The 21,200-nt window shown below is 41.2% G+C and overlaps 1 protein-coding gene across 3 annotated transcripts in view; it reads left to right on the top strand.

Moving 5' to 3' along the window:
* The window catches only part of FSHR (follicle stimulating hormone receptor), a 76,669-nt gene that overhangs the window by 42,519 nt on the left and 12,950 nt on the right, over positions 1–21,200 (top strand). For all 3 annotated transcript variants that reach the window (XR_009962242.1, XM_062606008.1, XM_062606007.1), the window contains 4 exons: positions 9,643–9,717; positions 10,117–10,191; positions 18,097–18,168; positions 20,661–20,738. Coding sequence is in view for 2 of the 3 variants with exons in the window: in XM_062606008.1 (XP_062461992.1) it covers positions 9,643–9,717; positions 10,117–10,191; positions 18,097–18,168; positions 20,661–20,738 (300 nt within the window). In the remaining variant the exon portion in view is untranslated. The remainder of the gene's footprint in view (positions 1–9,642; positions 9,718–10,116; positions 10,192–18,096; positions 18,169–20,660; positions 20,739–21,200) is intronic.

Genomic DNA, 21,200 nt, shown 5'->3' with positions numbered 1-21,200 from the left:
GTGAGAAGTGTTTGCCACTTAAAAGCAAAAACAATTCAATACATAAAAACCCCCAAGCAAACAAAAGATAGGCATACATTTAAATTGATTAGGATCTACTAAATCAGGTGGTCACATTACTTTGACGGTGAAACCAAAGCATCTGGTTTGAGGCTTTGTGTGGTCCTCAAGTTAAATAGGCGCCACTGTAGGGAGAAGTCCTGAGCCTGCTGTTTTGAAGTACCCACTTCATGTTACCAGCAATTTAACCCCGAGGGGAAAAAAAACCTGAAAGCTCTTGTACTTAGCCACTGCCTAATCTGTCCTCACCAAAGGCATGGGGAACAGGGATTTTATAAACCAGAGCCATCTTCAAACTCATAGAAAACATATCATGAAAACCTGTTACCTTTGTGTAGAAGAACGGGGTGTGTTCTGGTAGTGCTGGTTGCTTTCTTTTGCTGTGCCTTTCTGCATGTAAGAAAAACGCACTCCTGTCCAGGGATCCAATCCAGACCCTTAGGGATTTGGGTAACTTCAAGATAGAACATCTTTCAGAGGAAGCTCTGATCATTTTCCATAACATGTGTTAAATTTGTTTCTTCATTTCCCATTAAAATAATCCCCAAATAGATGTTTTGGTATCGGTTTGATGGAAGAAACAATATAGCAGTTGCCTTTTAGTTTTAAGTTTGTATTTAACATACACAAAGCATTCCTTTAAATCTGAAAACCAAATTGCTCTCATAGGATTGCCTTCTAGTTAGAGTACTTGTGTGTCCTTTTGTGTATTGAGCTGTGTGCTTTCCAAAGACAATACTTAGCTAAAATCACAGGCAAATACGCACTCTAAAATGTAGAGTGCTAATGGAACTACAGATCCAATATATTAAAACCAGTGGATTTCCATGCCTTCTGCTGCAGAGTTTGGAATCTCCTTCAGTCTCGACTAAAGCAGCAGGCATAATCAGAAATGACGGATTTAATTTTCTCTTTGTAAAATGCATTTCATCAGCATGACTTCCTCAAATGGTAATTTTTGTGGTTTGGGATCTCTTCAGGATTCTTCCCCCCTTCCTTCATCAGTAGTATTTTTCCAAAGTGTTTTCCTGGAAACATAAAAGTTTTTGCCAGGCTTGTATGCTGTGAAAACACTGGAAGTTCAGGTGCATTTACATCAATACAGGAAGCCAGACAGAACAGTATCCCTTATATGCGGTGCAGTACAGTAAAGGGATAGACACAGCAGCTTCTGAGGAAAACACTGTTTTATTCAAACCATGTTTCTTGTTCAGTCATCTTCTTTAAGTGCTGTGGGGAAGAAGATTCCTCTTCTCCCTTGATTAAGAAGGAGGAGCTACTTCAGGTAAGGTGTTTTGCATTATCTCTAGCTCCAGTTTCTTTCTATGTCTCCCATTAGATATGACTCAGGAAAGCGTGGAGGAAAACAGCTCCCAGGGAGATAAAAGTGCTTTTACCTAGGAAAAAGCAGGTCATTCCCAAGTGGCCAGGAATTGTCTTTGGGTTCTCAAGGGTTTTGCCACATTCCTATGGAGACTCCATTGAGGGAATCGGTAGTGAAGGCTGTCCCATCCAGTCTGAGGACTTTCTTGTTAAAGCATTACAGCAGCAGATACCAGCAAAAAACTGGTGTTCCTACAAGCCTGAGTTGCACAGTGTGGTTGTGGCAGAGAACCTCTGTGTCTTGCATGAGCAACTTCCTTGTAAATGTAATTAGATATGCAGAAAGGCTGCTGCTGGCTGAATTGAGGCAGTAAGCACTGTATGTCCGTGGGTCCATTACTTTTATTGCTTTTATTGGAATATTGTATACACACACAAACATAGAAACATAGTAATATATTGAATTTTGGCCAAGTTCTATGACATGTTCAGTTCCTGTTAAGATCTGTCTGTGTGCAGTCTTGCAGTGTTTGCTGATGAGGAGGATTATTTGTTTCAAGGAAAGTCAGGTAAGAGGATGTGGTTTTCATAGAGAGCTGTTCAATTATTTGTCAAATAAGGCTCCAGAGGTATGGAATCAGGCTCCTTTCTGCTGTCATCAGCTACTTGGCAAATGGATTAGGGATTGTAGGCAATTCCCATGTTTGTGTAGCGTGCCATCTCTGCATCCTCCAATACAGAACCTGCAGATTTGGGCTTAATGGTAATTTTTTTTCTGCTTATGATAGCACAGTATTGCAATCAGATAAATAATCCTCATTGCACACTAGGTTTGTAAAGCTTTTGACTTAGTAGCTTCTTGCTGGTGCTTGTGTTTTCTCTGGCAGTCTGTTGCAAGGCAGAGGTTTGGATTTAACTTTGGAAGCATAAAAAAATATCCTTTTCCCAGGTAGGTTATATCTAAGGGCCCCAGTCATGCAGATAGTTATGCAGTAGTGTCTTGGCTGAGCCTGGAGGCAAAGCTCAGGCACTGGAGTTTGTAGGGTCAAGGCCTCATACACAAACCATAAAAACAGTAAGTAGCTTTTGTGGAAGGGAAGAATGAGTGTGAACAGAAAACAAAACAGAAGGAAATCTTTGTACTGGAAGAAGGTTATTTTGCAGGGAGATTGTACCATTTGGTAAGAGAAACCTAACTCCCTTCAGGAGGACATTGCAAAGGTGTAGTGGATGGTGTTAGCAGCTGTAAGAGCATGTCTGTATTCATAATTTCAGTTAACATTAGGCAATGCTAATATTTTTCTCATGATGGGTCCACTCATGGAGATTTATTTTCGCTGAAGTAGGTGTAACATAGTGCATGATTTGCTCTAATGAATACTTAGAGACTTCTCCTGAGCCTGGAAAGGTTTTTAATGCCAGATCTGAGAAGTAAGAGGTTTTTTAACATTTTCAGTCTCAGCAATAAAGTTTAATTGTGCATATCTGAGGCACCGACTATTCTGGATCTTCCCATTTCTGTAATGCATTGGAGCTAGCAATGATCCATCCTCCAGCGGCCTCTTGTGCATGTGTGCTTCCTTAAAGCATTTCAGAACTGTCTCTTGAAGTGTCTGCGAGCACCTGCTTCAAGATGGTTGGTTTGGAAAGGCTGTCACTAGACTTTGGGTCTTGGAAGCCACACGTTCTTCCAGCCTCAGAAAGTCTGCCTTTTGATTTCCCCCCTACTTCTTCATTCAGCTGCTCTCCTAAGTGGTTATCTCAAATGTACTCTCCTCATCTGCCCAGGTCATCTTAATAAAACTATTCATCATTAGCTGGCTATCAAAACCGAGAGAGAAGTAATAAACGGTAAGTGGCAATAAATGCCGCCAGCCAATTTCCATGGAGGGAATTACAATGTGGGCAAGAAGCTTGTGTCAGCATCTCTGAAGGAGGAGGTCCCTTCCTCATCTGAACAACCACCTTTGTCTGGCAGCGTGATCTCAAGATGCTCTGGAGCCCATCATGCCTGAGAAAAATGTGCCATTGCCAGAGTGAGTGTTTTTGTTTCAGCCTTCTTTGCTGCCTTTCCCTACAAGCTTTCTTAGTCAAAGGTAAAATACAGCGATGCCCAAATGCCGGGGACAGCAGGTTACAAATCCCATCTCTCTGGGCTGTCTGCAGGGAACCAGCATTCCTGCAGAAAGCTGCCATTCCCTCCAAAGACCAAGCCCTTGCTTATTTGACTCTGCAAACCTTCACTTGATTTCAGCTGTGCTGGCAATAAGCTAAAACTAGTATAATGCATCCCCTTACTGTTGGAGTATGAGGAGATACCTACCCCCCCAAAAGGTACTGATTATAAAATCAACTCTTATAATAATGTGGTTTCTGCCTCTGGATCCAGTCGTTATCAGTTCCAATTCTGCAGACTAATCATATGCTTTTTCAGGTTAGAGAGACCAATTTAAAACTGTTACATGGACAATTAATTTGATGCAGCCAAACTCTCCACAGACTTTCATCTGGATTGCTGGCGTGGTGCTAAAGCACCGATAGGAACAAAATCCCTTTTGCTTCCGTCTGCTGGGTGGAAATTTGCATTTTACTTTTCCCATGCCTGCATTGATTTATTTGAGAGCATGGCATCATGCCCTTTGGAGAAGGCAGGAAGGCACAGTATCGGTGCCTCCTAGTAATCTCCTTCAAAGACTTACGTATACGCTATTTTGATCTAAGTGTGAAATCACTGTTAATGCTCAGTTGGTTAAATGGATATCCTGCTTATTTAGTCAGGTTAGTAAAATGTGTGTATCTTCAGCAAAGTGAAGAGATGATGAGAAGAGTCAGTGTTTGGATTCATTTTTGTACTGTCAATAACTGCTAAGATATATTAGCCTGTTACTCCCTGGTGTTCAATAAATCGTGGTAGGGAGACAAGTTTTTCATGTTCACAAGGGAAGTGGCAGCAGAAAGTGTCAACTATCTATTTTTAAAAGGTCAAAAGTCTCTAATACTTTTAAGAAAAATAGCTGTTCTTCTGTAACCTCTTTAAATCAGCATAGTAGCCTTTTGCTGTCACTTGAGAGGGAAGTTTTCCAAAGGAGGTTTTACACTGGCTTGTTTCTGAACAGAAACAGTTGTGTAAAGGAGCTCTTCTTTCTTTCATTCTGATCAGAATTTATGCAAATTGCTCTGTTTATAGTTAAAGAAAGGTAGAAAGATGAAACTGTTGGTCTTTTTTTTTCTTCCCTTTCCCTCTAAATCAGTGCAAAGCTATTGATTTGTTGCAGTGCAGCGAGCCCAGTGAGGCCACCTGCTCTGGCAATGAGTAGCTGATACATCCAGTATCGCTGCTAATTGCAGGTACCTGTAGAGTGAAAATATATTGTTCACAGGAATACACAGGATATTTATGCCACAAAAACACTGCCTCAAAGGCTTGAGGATAAAAGGCCAAAATGCCTTGTTATGATGTATCACAGGAAATGTAAAGTGAATGAATCAAGTGTACAGCCATGTATATACCTGCTCTGGAAGGGCATCAAGAAAAGCTGGAGGAGCACTACAGAGGAGGGCAGAGTGGCTAGAGAGGGTGGAAAAACCTCCCTTCACACCACATGCCACGTCTGTGGGCAAGGTGAACACACCAAGCAAGTATCCAAGCCACCTCGACACACAGGACAGCCCCCTCTGCTAGTCTGCCACAGAGAGATGAAACACAGAAATCCATACATCCCACATTTACTGTGGTTGTCACCCAGCCAAGCTCATCAGTTGGGCATCAGTTACTCTATGTCATCCCTGCTGCTGGTGTTGCAAGGTCTTCATGCTCAAGAGTGTATGTCCCTGGGCTCTGTGAAAGGGACTGATGCTGTGATCTGCCTCTAAGCTAATCTTCTGCTATAGGTATCCTTTCCTCCTTGCATGCAAGTTTCCACTTACTCTTCTATGTTAAACTTCTGTATCTGTATATAATGTATACAGATGTGTACACATTTGTTTGAAATAGGAACAGTTCCTAACGGGAAAATTGATCCTATCCCTGTCTGTGTGCTCTGCTCTGATCCTGAAAGGAATTCTTATCATAAAAAAGACATATAGTCTTTTATTCTTTAATTGTTTTGAACTATGAGACCACTTGGCTGCAAGACCATTAGTTTGTGAATGGTACAGTCTTGCTGTTGCTGTAAGACTTTGATTAGTCTAAGGGATATTTTCTTTGGAGGGCTACAAAGAAACTGCCACAAACTATAAATTCCTTGCTAACAGAATTATTTAAAAGGCTGTTTCAGTGTATCTTGATTTTTATGGGTCACACTGCATGAGTGCAGCTGGTTTGAAGAGGAATACTCCCTATGCTTCATGCTGGGCTCTCGTCACGGATGTCATGAAATGCACTCCCAGCCCTGCCTAAGGGCAGTTTTGCAGGCAGGTTAAACCAAGCTAAGGCTGTGCTGCCAGTAGGCAGCACCTTCCTCCTCCTCTTTGTTTTCCATTTCTCTCCCTACTGTCATTAGCTCTGGGATTCACAAGTGGAAATCACAGAATCAACTGGATTGGAAAAGACCTTGAAGATCATCAAGTCCAATGCTACATTGCAGTCAGTTGCTTGTGAATGGGTAATAATGATTACAGTTTGCTACAGTGGTGGCAAATTCCCTTACTCATTTGATGTTGTCACACCTGGAAGTCTTAACATTCTCCTTGAAGGAACATAAAAATTACTGTGCTGGGTTCCTTTGTAAGACATCTTTACTGGGTTTTTTTTTTCCTCTTTTGGACTGTGTTTGAGTAAACAGTTTATGATTTCGAAGGCAACTGTTGATTTCAATAGAGGTGTTCTTGCAGTGAAGACTAAGCTTAGGCAGATGCTTGTGCATTTTGGAACCAGTGGGTGGTTTGAGGTTTTGGAGGTTTGGGGTTTTTTAAAGCAATTGCCCCTGATTGTTTTGCATACCATCTATTCAAAAGCTTTCATGCATCAGAAATGATACTCAGATTGCTCTCTGGATTTGCTGCGATAGCTAACAGTAGAGCTAATGGTATCATTCATTACAAACAAACAACATAATAACAGTCCCATCTTCTTTCTTGATGACATATAATCAGATATGCATTACCAGCAATCGTCTGTTTGTGTGTATTTATACTGTAAGACAAATCACTTGCACAAATACTAGGCAGGAATCTCCCTTTTCTGTTTGTAGCTGCTGCTACAGATATTATTTGCTCTTCTCTGCAGAGGATCTGAGTCTGGTTGTTTGATGTGAGCAGCAATGGTTTGTACTTTTAAGGCCAGAGATACCTATATCCAAGATAGTGTTCTTTGGGTTTTCCATGAGCAGGGTGTGCATTTTTTGCTAGATATGAGTAAATTGTGCATGGAAATTATGCAACCAAACCCCAGACGAGTGCTGCGTGTTGTTCACAGTGCGTGACTGATCTCTTAAGTGGAATGTGATATTTTTAGTTTATCCTTCTTACGTAAATGACAGCCTGAACAGGTATAGAGAATGAAAGTCAGGTCATTCCCCAAATCTCTGCAAAACCCCCTTATATGAATATTATTTAATTCTTTTAAAAATGTAATCTTTAAAAAGAAATAATCTTTTAAAACCTGAATCTTGTAAAGGCAATGTAGATACTCCTGTCTTGCTACCTCTCTTTCATCCCTTCCTTATCCATGTGTTCTCCGAGCCTTCCAGAAGGCCTGCTCATGCGCTGCTTTAATCAGATCTATATCATAGAATTATAGAACAGTTAGGGTTGGAAAGGACCATAAGATCATCAAGTTCCAACCCCCCTGCCATGGGCAGGGACACCTCACACTAAACCATGCCACCCAAGGCTCTGTCCAACCTGGCCTTGAACACCGCCAAGGATGGAGCATTCACAACTTCCTTGGGCAACCCATTCCAGTGCCTCACCACCCTTACAGTAAAGAACTTCCTCCTTATATCCAATCTAAACTTCCCCTGTTTATGTTTTAACCCGTTACCTCTTGTCCTATCACTACAGTCCCTAATGAAGAGTCCCTCCCCAGCATCCCTATAGGCCCCCTTCAGATACTGGAAGGCTGCTATGAGGTCTCCACGCAGCCTTCTCTTCTCCAGGCTGAACAGCCTCGACTTTCTTCCATTTCTTGAACCAAAACAAAGCCCATAACCTGTCCCACACTTAGTAAGCCAAAACACTGGCTTCTAAGAATTCCATTAAGAGAGGTATATCATTCACATTCCAAAGTTAGCTAACAGCTTGGATCATAAGGAATTGTCACCCTCAACAGCCCTATCTGTCTGGTGAGGTCACTACTGTAACGTGGTTTCTTAATAAACCTTTTCTGTGTAGACACCTGATTTTTAGGTTGTGGGGAATGGCAAATATACTGTTCACCCCCTAGAAAGAGCACGAGAAAAAACAACTCAAACCTTTAAAGTATGAGATATTTCCCATGTTGTTGAATCATCTAGACTATAATTAAGCAAGCAAACTGTACCAAGATGTAAATACAGTACAGGGGTGATTGCTTCTTCCCTGTGTCTTGTAATATTATTATTGTAATTATATGTAAAATTATATTTTACATATATTTATATGTTAATTATCTTTTATATATAATTATTTTAATTATGTATATAAATTATAATTATTTAAAAAAAAACAGGAAAATAATAGAATGTCTTTGAAACATCCCTTGCAATGGCTGTGTGCCTTGCATGGAGTGAAGGGATCCCAGTCTTGGCCGAAGCATTTTGTTGCTGCTGAAACCTAAGTAATACAGAGGAACATGTTCACCTGTGAGCTGGTCGTTCAGCACTGCTAAACAGACCCAGTTCTCATCGCACTCTACCAAGAACCTACTGGCAGTCCTCATGTACTTTTATTGTTCTCCAGTCAGTTTAGAGCTCCCAGTGAAGAGGAGAGCTTGATTTCTTCCCTAAAAATCCTTGGGGAAACAGGAGGGAAAGCTTCGTAGTAAACTTAAAAATAGCAAACCACTGAGGCATTTTTTAAAGCAGAAGAACACCTTACCTTCTTTTACAAGGCTTTTGTTTAGTGTTAAGTGTGCAGGTAATTTATCAGGTTCAGTTGTTACTCAGAAGGAAGTGGAATGCTTTTTATACTACTTGCAATAGTTTTTTGTGGTTATTTTTTTGACTGTGCACCTAACATTGCAATCTATTGTTTTACCTCAGGCCTGGTCAAATCTATTTGCAGCCATAATAATTTCAGAAGAACAAGAGATCCAGAAGCAGTTTGCAATCCGTTCATCCAAGGTTTCGCTCCAAAGATGTGCACATCTTTGTGCCGTTAAAATCCAACAGACTGTCACACTACCACCAAATGATACCTGTATTACAAATTTTGCTTCCTACAGCTGACCACAGCCTGGGAAAATGACACCATTTCCCACAAATCACAGTAGAGAAACTTTTGGCATAGCTGGCTTTATGTTGGCTTTCCTGGTCACTGCCAGCATTAAGGGATGGAACTGGGACAGGTTGCACTGCAGTAGCTCCTGCTTGATTGACCAGGAGAACTGCTGAGCTCTAAATCACACAAGAGCCTGAGCCCTCTTTTTGCCATCCCACAAATTAAGGGAGCAAAGAAATGTATACTGTGGGCTAGCAGGAGATGCATTCTGGTGTGTTGATAACACAAAACTGGCAATTTCTGTTCTGCAGATCTGTGCCTGTAGGTGGGCATTAACTGTATACAGATGAGATCAAACAGGGTTTTCTTCAAGGTATGGAAGATTTCATCATGTTTGTGGTCTCCAGCTCCTGTTAATAAGGATGTGTCTGCTGGTGGCTTAATTGTTAATATCTATGGTTTACTTTGGGTCAAAACAGCAGCATATCCTACTGCTGAAGTTTTGTCATATTCCTTGGGTACTTTTTAGTGGTCTTTATTTCACCCCCTCTTTCTTCACCAAGTGAAAAGATTTCATTAAAACTCTATCAGTAATTAGTGATGCCAGTGATCCAGTAGCCCATGATGCATATAACGTGACTTCTAACACACAAAGAATTGTGACAGCAGGAGGTGCAGGGCTGCTGTTACAAACTTCAGCCTCAGAAGATGTCTTTTGACTGTTGGTGTTTTTCTTAGTGGCAGCTCACCGGTGTTTCTGGGGTCTGTTTTCTTATCTGATATCCAACTTGGTTTTAAAACTTACAAGTAACCTGGGAAGAAGTTCCTTGTGAGTTTTTCACTTGCCCATTCTCTGTTTCATCATGCCTTGAAATATTTTGATTTTTAATTATTTTTCAGAGAGATCTCACAGAATGATGCCTTGGAGGTCATAGAGGGAAATGTGTTTTCCGACCTTCCCCAACTACATGAAATGTAAGTAATGAGCAATCTAAATTCAAAGGAGACAATTATAAAGATTCATTATAGGCAAGTAGCAAAGATTTTGCAGCTTGGTTCAGGTAAGCTCTGAAGAATTCATAGAGATACAGGAACATTTGAAACCCCCCTTTGTCTTTTTTGTCTTTTCTGTCTTCGTGTCTAACTGTTCCTTTCTTTCCCTGGCGATCCTGAAGGTTATCCTCAAACCACTGCCAATATCAAAAAGTGGTGGGGTCTGCTGATCTGTGGAAGGCTGCTCTGAAACCGTGCACATCATCTGCTGTCAAAAAGAAAATCTCAGCGTATAGTACCGCTACATCATGGGGCTACCACAAATATTTTAAGATCAATATACTGATGTATCTTCTCCGGTGTTTCATTTTTTCTCCACAGAAGAATTGAGAAAGCCAACAACCTCGTGTACATTGATCAGGATGCCTTCCAATACCTTCCGAGCCTCAGATACTTGTAAGGTCTTTTACTCTTTGCAAGTACTATAGCTATTTTGAACAATACAGATGTGTTTCTGTCTGCGCATGCTGAGCACTTTTGGTGATGAGGCAGGATAAGGCTCTCTCCTCACTAGTAGTTGCACGTTCTCTCTCCACATTTTCACGCCTAGGCCTGTGCAAAGTCCTCACAAAAGCTGAAGGTAAGAACCTCCATGGAGTAGTCTCACACACAAGATCCTTGAGCCTTCCTCAGGTTGAAACTAAGTGAGGAGAAAAGGAGCTGGGCCTTTTATATGTCTATTAAAAAGGGCTTAGGTGGAAATTCCTCTTGAGAGCTTTGAGAAGAAGATCTTTCTCATCTGTCTTTTCTATGGCCCTGCCCTCTGTTATACTTCATGCACATTGTCTTAAACATTCAAATTCTCTTTCCTTTAGCAATGGCAGTGCTATAGCGATGGTATGCATTAACACTTGATGTGAGATGATTCAAACCCTAAAAATACAACGTACTGATGTATGGTATAACCTTATTTCATTAGCCAGCCTCATCAAGAATGCCATTTGCACAAATATGGTTGCCACATCTGCTCCCATGGCGTTGCCATCAAAATTCAGTGATAATTGAATCCATCTTTAGAATAAACTATTCCTCAAAAATATTTTCACATCTTTTAGCTTGTGATCTTAATGTGACTAACAATCTCTCCTCTGCATTAAAACCCCAGTGAAGTCCAGTGAACTCCTTTTAAAGTTAATTGAGTTTAATGGCCGTAGCTTAAATAAGCCACCATGGTGCTCTTTGCTGGACAATGGCATGTACACTCAGCAGTACATCAACTTAACTTTTGTATGCCCGTCCACCTGAGCACACATAGCCAGTCTTTTGTTCCCAGCATATAGAAGAAGCCTTACTTCTGCAAGAAGCCTTCTATTCCCAACTCATTTAAGAAGCCTGATCATGATTTCTACATTTGAGTGTAGAAGATTAAGTGCTTAACTGTTTGGGTAGAGATGACGAGATGAAATTAGGCCAGTGGTCTAATAAGCATAACTCCCAGTAAGCTAATGAGTGTTTAAAGTCTCTGAAATTCACTAGTATTTGACAGGTTCTGGGCTCAACAACTGCCAAGAGGTATTGCTTTGAATTTGAACTTTAAGATTTGAGATTTAAGATTTGGACTTTAAGAGATGAGATGTATTTAGTGCTACACAAACCATCATAGTTTAAACCCTCTTTGAAGTGGAATATGTGGTTAGAGTTGCGGTAGGATTGTCACTTTCCCCAGAATTTTGACTGAAAAGTGCTTTATCAAATTCCCCAGGCGCCTTGATAAACTTTAACTTTTGTATGTGTATAACTGAAATACAGATTTTGTCTTGACAGTAGGGAAACAAAGCTTTAAGTTTGTCATGAGGAGAAACCATGGGCCTTTTTCCTTTTATTTCAAGTCTGAGTCATTCAGCAGTGACTACTGTCTTTGAATAGTTCTGGCTATTTATGAACAAAACCACAGTGATTGTTCTCCCATGTAGAATCCGCAGAACAAGCTGCTGTGGGTAGTACAGTTGTCAGGTCTACACATAGGTAGAAAGAATGAGAGCATATTCATCTCATACAGAGTTGTAGAAGAAATACAAATATACTAATGAACACACTCATTTCAGTGATGTAAGTGTGTGACACAGAAATTACAGGTCATGAGGAAAGGCTAAATCCCAATTTAAGCATCTGAAGTAGTGGAAGTTTTTCTCTAGATGTTAGTGGGTGCTTCCTCTTTTGAACATTCACCTTTCCATGCTCCCATACCCATCAGCTCCAGCATTCGGAGATCCTACCTGTACATAACTTCAATTCCAGCAACACTACTATGACCTATAGAAGCAACAGATGAAAAATATAGAGGATTGCTTGTCTAACTGACCATTCCTCACTCCTCTTTAGCTAGTTTTACTCGCTAGCTGAAATCAGAGGAAAATACATGTGGGGATTTTTTAAAGGTTTCTCCCTTATGGGCATACAGGAGTGGAAGTTACTCTCCAGATGACTATATCCTATTTCTTACTGGCTCCCTTCCATGTATCCCATTAATTAAGTGTTTAATTGACATTATTGATGCTCTCTGTTGTTCCCTGCTCTCTCTCTTTTTCCCAGGGCAGGCTTTTCCAGAAACTCAATGACTTGGTGACTAAAATATTTCCTCTGCTTTTATTTATGGCCACTTAATTCACATTCATTTTTGCGCCAAAGCTTTCTCTGATTTACATTGATAATCTTCGATATTTACTCCACTAATGGATTTATGCTGTATCCCCTTTATGCCTTCATTTTAGGTTGGAAAATAAAACCCAAACAACTCTTACACAATGATAGATAGTACAAAAGATGCAGGTTTTACTGCTGCAAAGATGAACAGGTGAATGTGTCTTTCATGCTAATGACAAGGTTTGAGGTAGCTGTGCTGGGGATATAAATCACTGCAACAACTTTGGCTTCAGTGGAACTACAGCAGTTCACACCACGGGGATCAAGAGCAGAACCATGCATGTAGCAATGAGCTGGGTGTGCTGCTGAGTTACATCATGCTCAGGTCACTCTTTCTACGTAGTCGTACCTTCTTCCTCTCTTTGGCACATTTTTTGTAGACTGCCATTTTCTCCATCCCCTTGTGACGTTCACTGGTGCTTGCAGAAAGTTTTTACTGTTTGAAAGGACAGGAGTGTTAAATTGAGAGAAAGCAGAAAACTTGATGGAAGGCTGCAAAAGAGCAGCTGCTGCAGGTAACCTAGTCCTAATATTCACCTAGCTGGGATGTGCCAGGAAGGGTCAGTTAGGGAGAACATAAGGCAAGATGCGGAGTAATGGATTGATGGGGTTTGTGTCCAGTTTTCAGGTCTTTTGTTGTGTTGTGGATATTCTTTTAGTACAATACAGAAGTAAAAGGTTGTAAACGTGTGGGACTGGAGTTTAAAATAATTCAGAAAAGGCTTGGACATCTGTGTGGATAGAAACACTATGAGCAGCTATTTGAGCTGATATAAATGATACGAGTTTTAAGGCCTTGAAGGGAAAACTAACAGACCTTTGCATCACAGCCTAATTCTCCCTTTAACTGCTGACAGTTAGGAAAGAATAGCAAGTGATTTCATAAATACCTTGTCACAAAACGGATTGGCAGATGCTGTCTGACCACATGCAGGGTTGTGTGTGAGTGGAAAAGCAAACCTGACACTGGTCGCACTGTTGCCTACATGGTGTTTTTGATCCCCAGATGGGGTTCATGCCAGCTTCCCAAACAGTCCACATCAAGGCAGCAGAGCTGGAAATGGAGGCCTGTGCTCAGAGACATCCTTGCTGCAGACCCTGCCATAGACCTCTGTAGCCATTCCTGATCTGACCCACCGGACAGAACAGCTCATACAGGCACCTTCTGATCTTGGTGTAAAAAGATGTAGTGGGACCCAAACCAGTGGGTCTCAGGTACCTGCCTGTTGCTGGGCTCATTGTGGTTCTTCTGAAGTTTCCAGCTGTGGTGGCATCTGGCAGGGTAGGAGACCCATAGTATGATTCCTCACACCAGTGCTTGGCTGTGATCAAACTGTTAAAACACAGAAAATCTCATGGAAAAAAACATATTTACTGGCAGTTTTCCTTAAAAAAAGAAATTAACCAGTGTTAATGGCTGATACTGAGCCTAGGCACCACAACCTATCAGTTTAATCACCTTTACAACGTGTTGCTTGCAAGGCTTTTCCCATGCTTCGTCAAAAATAACTCTATAGCCAGTAGGTCTTATTTATGGGGAGGTGAGAAGCTTTGGCTAGCTTTGGCAGTCCTCTCATCAGCTTTATGGGCTCGTTACAGCCACTAGCAGTTAAACATTAACATGGTTTTATCTGTCAGCTTGCATACAAATACGTTCCCTGCTCACCCTATTCCCTTTGTCTCCTGTATCATCATTGCTGGTATGGCAAAAGCACAAAGGAGGGAGAAATGCTGAAGAAACGCAATACTGAACTATTCTTAACCTAGAAAAGAAAATCTTTCTCACTGGTCTTTTAGAAGCAGTGAAGAGAATTGCTAATTGGTCTTCTTGGATGTAAGCCAAAGAGACAGACGGCTTCAAAATGGTAATTTATTGACCTTTTCATGGGTACAAGATTATTTATCTGGCTCTCATTAGGGAGAGCTGTGGCATTGTCTGTTTAATAATGTAGTGATGGCTTCTCAAAGCTATTTCCTTTCCAGAATTAGTTCTTATGTGGAATCTGTGTCCTTTGGTTCCTTTTTTTACAGTGATGTGTCAATGTTCTGTATTAAGCAATCTCAGCCTAAAATAGAAAGGTCTAAACATTACGCTCCTTTCACATCAGTTTTGAGGGCATACAGCTGGATTGTTGGAGGGCAGGGAAAACGTAGGTTGAAAAAGCATGCATTTTATCAGCAAAATAGTTTGCATTGTGGAGAGCAAAGCCCGTCTCCAAAGTCTTGCAGCTGATTGTGCCTGCCTGGTCTTATTTTGTGGAGGATCTGGCCCATGTACCTGGCATGCTACCTAAACCCAAACCACAAAATTCACAGCATTGCTGATGCTTTGCATGGAGTTGGCTCTTCAATAAACAGAAGTGATGATCCTCTCCTTCCTTTTGCATGGCAGCCTCACGGTTAAAGAAAGACCTTGCGCCTGAAGCGGGTGGTATGGATTACATGCTCAGTTTAGCCTGGAAAGCTGGGACACATACGTCAGAGGGATCCCTTGCTGGAGTGATCTGTGGGTAGTGAGGCCCTGACACAGGGTGCCCAGAGAAGCTGTGGCTGCCCCATCCCTGGCAGTGTTCAAGGCCAGGTTGGACGGGGCTTGGAGCAACCTGGTCTAGTGGAAGGTGTCCCTGCCCGTGGCAGGGGGTTGGAACTGGATGAGCTTTAAGGTCCCTTCCAACCCAACCCATTCTATGATTTTATGAATCAGGCTCACATGCAATAGAAAGTAACCAGCATGATTAAAAGACACAGAAGGGAGTGCTGTTGTGTTTATCTCTGCCTACCTCGGGTTTGCACGTCAACAAATACCCACAGTAAGTTGATGAGGTAAACTGCTCCCAGTTTTGTCAGAGTTAGCCCCTACCAATTGGCATCAGTTGGCATCCAAAAGAGCAGACGTTGCTATATTTGGAGAAAAACAGTGAGAATCTTCCAGGAATTACCTTCTGAAAGATTTATTTTTTTCTCTGCTGATCATGGTGCTATGTTTTCTGAAGTGCTGAGTCCGGTAAGCCTTTCTAGCAAGGCAGTTAATGCTTTGGAAAGCAGCCATCAACCATCTGAGAAACAGGTTCTTACTGAGCTGCTTACGCATGGCAAGCGGGGATTCACTCAGATTAAAGAGGACACCTGTTTAAAGTGAGGTTACTAAGGATGTATACATTAAATGGTAAATATATTGACAAAATTGTCCTGCAGGAAAGATACTCAGTAAATTGGATTATCTACATTCTAACAAGATTATCCACTTAAAGGCCTCTGGGATTTGCTGGCTGAGTAAAAGGAGAGGGAAGATCTAAGCTGCAGCCTAACTAAATATTTTTTAGTTCTTTTTCTCCAGTTAATGGCAAGAGCACCCTCTCCTACTCTCAGTCACCGCTCTGTGCAATCAGTGCGTTGTGCCACCTGTAGATTTACTTCAGTATGTAATGATTTGTCAAAGATGCTTTCCTCTTTATCTCATGCTGCTCAGTTGACACCAGTACAAATTGAGCCCTGAACACCTTGGGATTACTGGAAAGATCAGGGCTATGGCATCAGCCAAGGCCTTGAATGTGGTTTTTCACACACGTGGTGAAAGCCCAGGCTGTCATTTTGATGTGTTGGGAGTAAGTTGCAACTGGGAGCAGAGTTTGAATAGCATATGTTAAGAGTATCATCACCTTTCATTACAGCAACATGAGGACTGAGATTTTCCTCAAGGGAGGAAAGCTTCTCATGTCTTCACTGTCCTACAATAGCCACACACTACTTGGCATCAGTTTGCTTTTTCATTTATCAACTAGAGGAGAAGCATGCTGTAATTCAGATTTAACAAGGGGCTTGTAAAAAGAATTGCATTCTTTTCTAGAATATGACTCATTCAAAATTAAAGGCAGCTTTCAACTAAAATCCTGTACATCACCTGTTATTTAGAGAGTGTGCTTTAAAGTGCTGGAAGGGAAGAGGTACAGGTTCTTCTATTGCCTCTAATTTTTTCAGCTAACTCCTTTTACAAAGTATAGGTACTTTTAAGTAATAAGGGCCTTGTGAAATGTCCCTGCTTTCTATTTCTATGTGAAATCATGCTTTCTATTTAACTATAAGTAACAGCTTTTCAAAGACATTTTTGTAGAGCTTTCTTGGTCACATGTGACAGCTGTTATTTTTAAGCTAATGCAGTGTCAGACCACTCTGACTTCCGAGACGGAATAGCCATGACATTTCAGCAACTTTCCCAAATTGGCTTCTTGAATATTTCCTATATTTAAGGTTTTTTTCCTGCATACAATCTGCTACATTTTGTGATAAGATGAAACAGAACACGGCGGCTTTTCAACATCCGAGGATCACCAGATACCACCTCGGGGAGCTCAGAGCCAGTACTTACCCAAGTGAATGAGTGTTTTATGGACCTCTGTGTCACCCTGAGTGCCCAAATGTAGGATTTGCTTTGTCACATGGAGGTGTTCATTTTCAGCTCAGATTATGAAACCTGAAAGTTTGCAACACTCCTGAAATAATCGATGTTCATAATAAACATCAGATGAATTCTGTTACTTTTTTCCAGTCTCAAATAGTGCTTTTCATCACCATTCAGCTATTCAGGAATAAATCCAAAAAAAACACCAAACCAACAGATCACATCCAGTAGTGAAAGAATATTGTTCTGTGTAAGTGCCAGGGTAAAAAATACTTTCCACATACTACTAACACATTCATTAAGGAACCAGTATTCTCAGTGACAGTTTACCTTCTCTGCCATCTCACATATTAAAAATAGAGGGATACAACTGAACTTTGAAGAACCCAGATTTCCTCTTTGGTTGGTGAGACATTTGGTGGTTGGTGAGATGAAATGAGGCATTTTGATGGCTGGGCAAAACTCCCAGCTGGTCAGATCCCAGGCTGGTCCAGCTCCTCCTCCCTCTTGTGCTCATCCTTCCTTCCACCCATCAGCAGCCACCAGGATCTCCTGCTGCATGGCAGTGTTGTTGCCCAGCACTGGCTACTACTCTAGGTAACAACATTTGTTTAGATTAGATGAGGTACAGCTCTGTGGGTGCAGGGCTCTCCTTCACAGTCAGTGTTTCTAGGATGGTGTTTCATGGACAGTGATGCTTAATGCGGTGGGAGAGGAGAGGTAGATAAATACAGTGGCTCAGGCCCATTTTGAGTCACATAAACTGCTGAAGCAGTCCCATATGTTCAGTTCGCCACTACTGGAGGTGCTGGGGTATAAAGAGTCCTAATTCTCTCTTACTTTCATGAAATAATGTTACTCCCAATGGAATTAATATAGCCTCTAGATAGAAGGTTAAAATTGTGGTGAGTTTTGTCTTAGAAAAGCTACTGTGAAAATAATTATCCTGTGTCAGTGCAGTTGGTTTCTCAGAATATGGTTGGGAAATTAATAGTGACAGTTCCCTGGGATCACCAGGAGGGACTGTGGAATGATCCAAGGTAGGGTTTCTCCCTTGACTTCAGTGGCGCAGAATTCAGTCTTGTGCTTTGCAGAAGAGCCTTTTTACATTACAGTTTCAAGTTTCCTATGGGCAGCTCTCCCATTTGTGGCTAAACTGCCTTTTTGGCCGCCATTTTAAGTACAATTTACTTTTGTTTTAATTATTGCTTTGCTCCTGGGGCAGAGTGAATAATCTTCATCTGTTCTCTCTCCAATAGGTTGATATCAAACACTGGCCTTCGGTTTTTACCTGCTGTCCATAAGGTGCACTCTTTCCATAAAGTTTTGCTGTAAGTTTTAGTGTCTGGTTTTCACTTTTAAAAGCTCCCTTTGAATGGTCTTCTGCTCCAACAAAACCTTTGAAGATAAGATTCCTCTTTCAAGATGTGATTCCTCTTGTGTTTGCTTATTAGCTTCATGTGGTAGATTTTGGATTGTAATTATCTAGGGCCGATGATGATGTTGCCCAAAAGGTCTCAGTCCTCTCTAGGTCTCCCTTCCACAAAGCATTCTAACTTGCACTTTACAGACTGCTCTTCCTTTAACTACGCTATGAGTGTGTGCCTGGGTGGCCCAGAGGGTGGGTAACAGCCTTTTACCCCCTTTCACCAACTGAAATCCAAACCGGGCTGGTGGCAGTGGAAATGTGTTGCCACCTGGTGACCGTTCTCTGGCTTGCATGGGAAGGGTTGATCTCAGAGCTGTGTCCTGTGGAGAGGTATCCACATCACAGAGTAAAAACCAAAAAGAAAACACAGGGGAATAACTCTACCATACCCTTTTCTTTCTTTGCCACTGGCAGTAAAACTGTCCAGAGAATATTTTTCCTATGGAAAAGTCTGGTGGCAGCAGGGAAAAAATGTTTGTGTAAAGTTTTGTGTGAAGCGCTTTTTTTCACTGTAAAAGCATTGGGGATTTTGAGTAAAAAATGTGATCAGAAAAAGCTTGATTTTTTTTTTTTCACTGAAAAATACCTTGATGTAAGGTTTTTAATCAATTCTTAGCATAATTGCAGCCAGAACACAAAGGAAGCAAGCAACTATCTCTTCTCTTCCTTTGACCAAGATATATTGTTAATGCACAGGCAAAGTTCTGCACAGCCAAGTCTGTGACTAGAAGATTTCAAGCTGCAGAAACATTAATCCTGCAATTGCTGTAGTAATGGCCATTGGTAGAAATAAAAATGCATTGAAAACATAGAGGGGGGTGCCTGACTATATGGTATACACATATATAAGTTATATATGCACATATATAAGTATGTATATATCTGTATATATATATACACACATATATAAGTAATTCTGAGAACTGCACTTCAGGGCTCCTCAAAACCATCAAGCAAATGCAACAGATTCCTCCTAGGAATAGATATACCTATATATGTTTATCATCAGCGTTAACTAGAGTTGAATGATTGTGCCCTGCTGAGCAAAAGGTTTGGGGTTTTTTTTCAGATGAAACACTTCACTTTGCTATAAGAAGGGGAAGAGGTTTTAAACTGACAGAGGAGGGGTTTAGATAAGACATTAGGGAGAAATTCTTCCCTGTGAGGGTGCTGAGGCACTGGCACAGGTTGCCCAGAGAAGCTGTGGCTGCCCCATCCCTGGCAGGGATCCCTGTTCAAGGCCAGGTTGGACAGGGCTTGGAGCAACCTGGTCTAGTGGAAGGTGTCCCTGCCTGTGGCAAGGGGTTGGAACTGGATGAGCTTTAAGGTCCCTTCCAACCCAAACTATTCTATGACTCTAAGAATAGGTAGGACTTGATACTGCTTGAGTCTCAGACTAGACCTTGGTTCAAACTCTGGCCCCACTGAGGTCAATAAGATAATGCCCATTGGCTTCAGTTGTGCCAGTATTTTAAGTCCCAAAGATACATCTTGATTGGCCACAGATGTTTATAAAGGGCTGGTGCAGGTCTTTAACAAAAGGATACACTTCACTGCATGGATGCAGCACTCCCTCCTTACTCCTACCTCTGCTGACCTCAGTTTGCAGAATGAGGCCTCTGTGTAAGTATCACTTAATGCAGAGCTGTGGCCAAACTCAGCTGTCAGCGTGAGATAATTCTGGAGCCGCACTTAATTTCAAGCTTTCAGATAATTTATTTCATACTGTGCTTTCCAACAGAAACAGCATGAAAACAACCGTATCTCAGGCTAAATTATGAGTAATCCTATTTAACTTCTTTGAGGTCTATTTTGAGCAAGCAACAGAATGTACATCTATATTAGTCAAAACTGCTGAAAGACTGACATGCCTACTTGTCAGCTCGACAAACTGCATTGACAGGGGTCCCGGGTCTTAAGTTCTTAAGCACATACAAAGCTTGTAAGGAACCCTGTTGACATGGGGGGGGGAACTTCCTTCTTCTGGTTGGGAGGCTGCGAGAAGCAGCCCCTCAGCTTGCGTTTTCTGTGTAGTTTGTTTGCTGAAGGATCTCATCCACCTCAGGAGTTTTTATGAGACCTTATGAGGGCTATGAGACCAAAGCTTTTATGCATTTTAATTACTTCAGCCTATTTGGGAGGAAAGTGTGGGGGTCCTGGAAACGTTTTGCTCCGGCCTTTTTTTAACCTGGAAAACTCATCATTTGCGCTCTGCAGACAAAATGTCTTAAAAACTTAACTTGTTACCCTTCGTCTGTAATGCTTCCTCAGATTGTATACGTGGAAAAATACTGTGGTGGAAATAGCGTACAGTATTGAAAGGCTCACAAAGGTACAAAAATATCTATTGTTGTATACAGGATACAATGGTTTCCACTGTATTTTATTTTTCAGGGATATTCAAGACAATCTCAACATACGTACAATTGAAAGGAATTCATTCATGGGCCTCAGTTCTGAGAATCTGATTCTGTGAGTAAGACTTAGAAAATTCATTGATCTTCTTGTTGGCTCTTTTTTTTTGTCCTGAATAAGGTCAAGGCTATTAGGGGATGGGCACTATTTCATAAGTTTCCAAATTCAACCTGAGGTTTTAGGCTTCTTCCGTGTTCCTGAAATCCAGGTATTCTGTTATCCTGCCATGAAAAATTAATGCCTTTGTGAGTTTTTGTTGTGTTCTAATCCTACTCTTTATTTTAGAAGCACAGCATATTTAGCAATTACTGATGCCAAGGTTAAACATATTCCTCCTACAACAACAGCTCCATGTGATACAAATTGTGTTCAAAAGGATAGCATGACTCATAAATATTTACACTCAGACACATCATTCAAAGGCATTTATTACTCTGGCAAAATATATGCAGATGTTGTGGAAATGCACCCAATGTAAATGCACTGATACAGGCCAGTTCACAACACAGTTTCAAGCTG

The sequence above is a fragment of the Pezoporus occidentalis genome, unplaced genomic scaffold (assembly GCF_034315485.1).
Source record: "Pezoporus occidentalis ecotype Australia unplaced genomic scaffold, CSIRO_AGI_Poc_V1 ctg93, whole genome shotgun sequence".
Lineage (NCBI taxonomy): Eukaryota > Metazoa > Chordata > Aves > Psittaciformes > Psittacidae > Pezoporus > Pezoporus occidentalis.
Note: the sequence above shows the minus strand (reverse complement) of the source record. Positions and strands in the feature narration are given on the sequence as shown.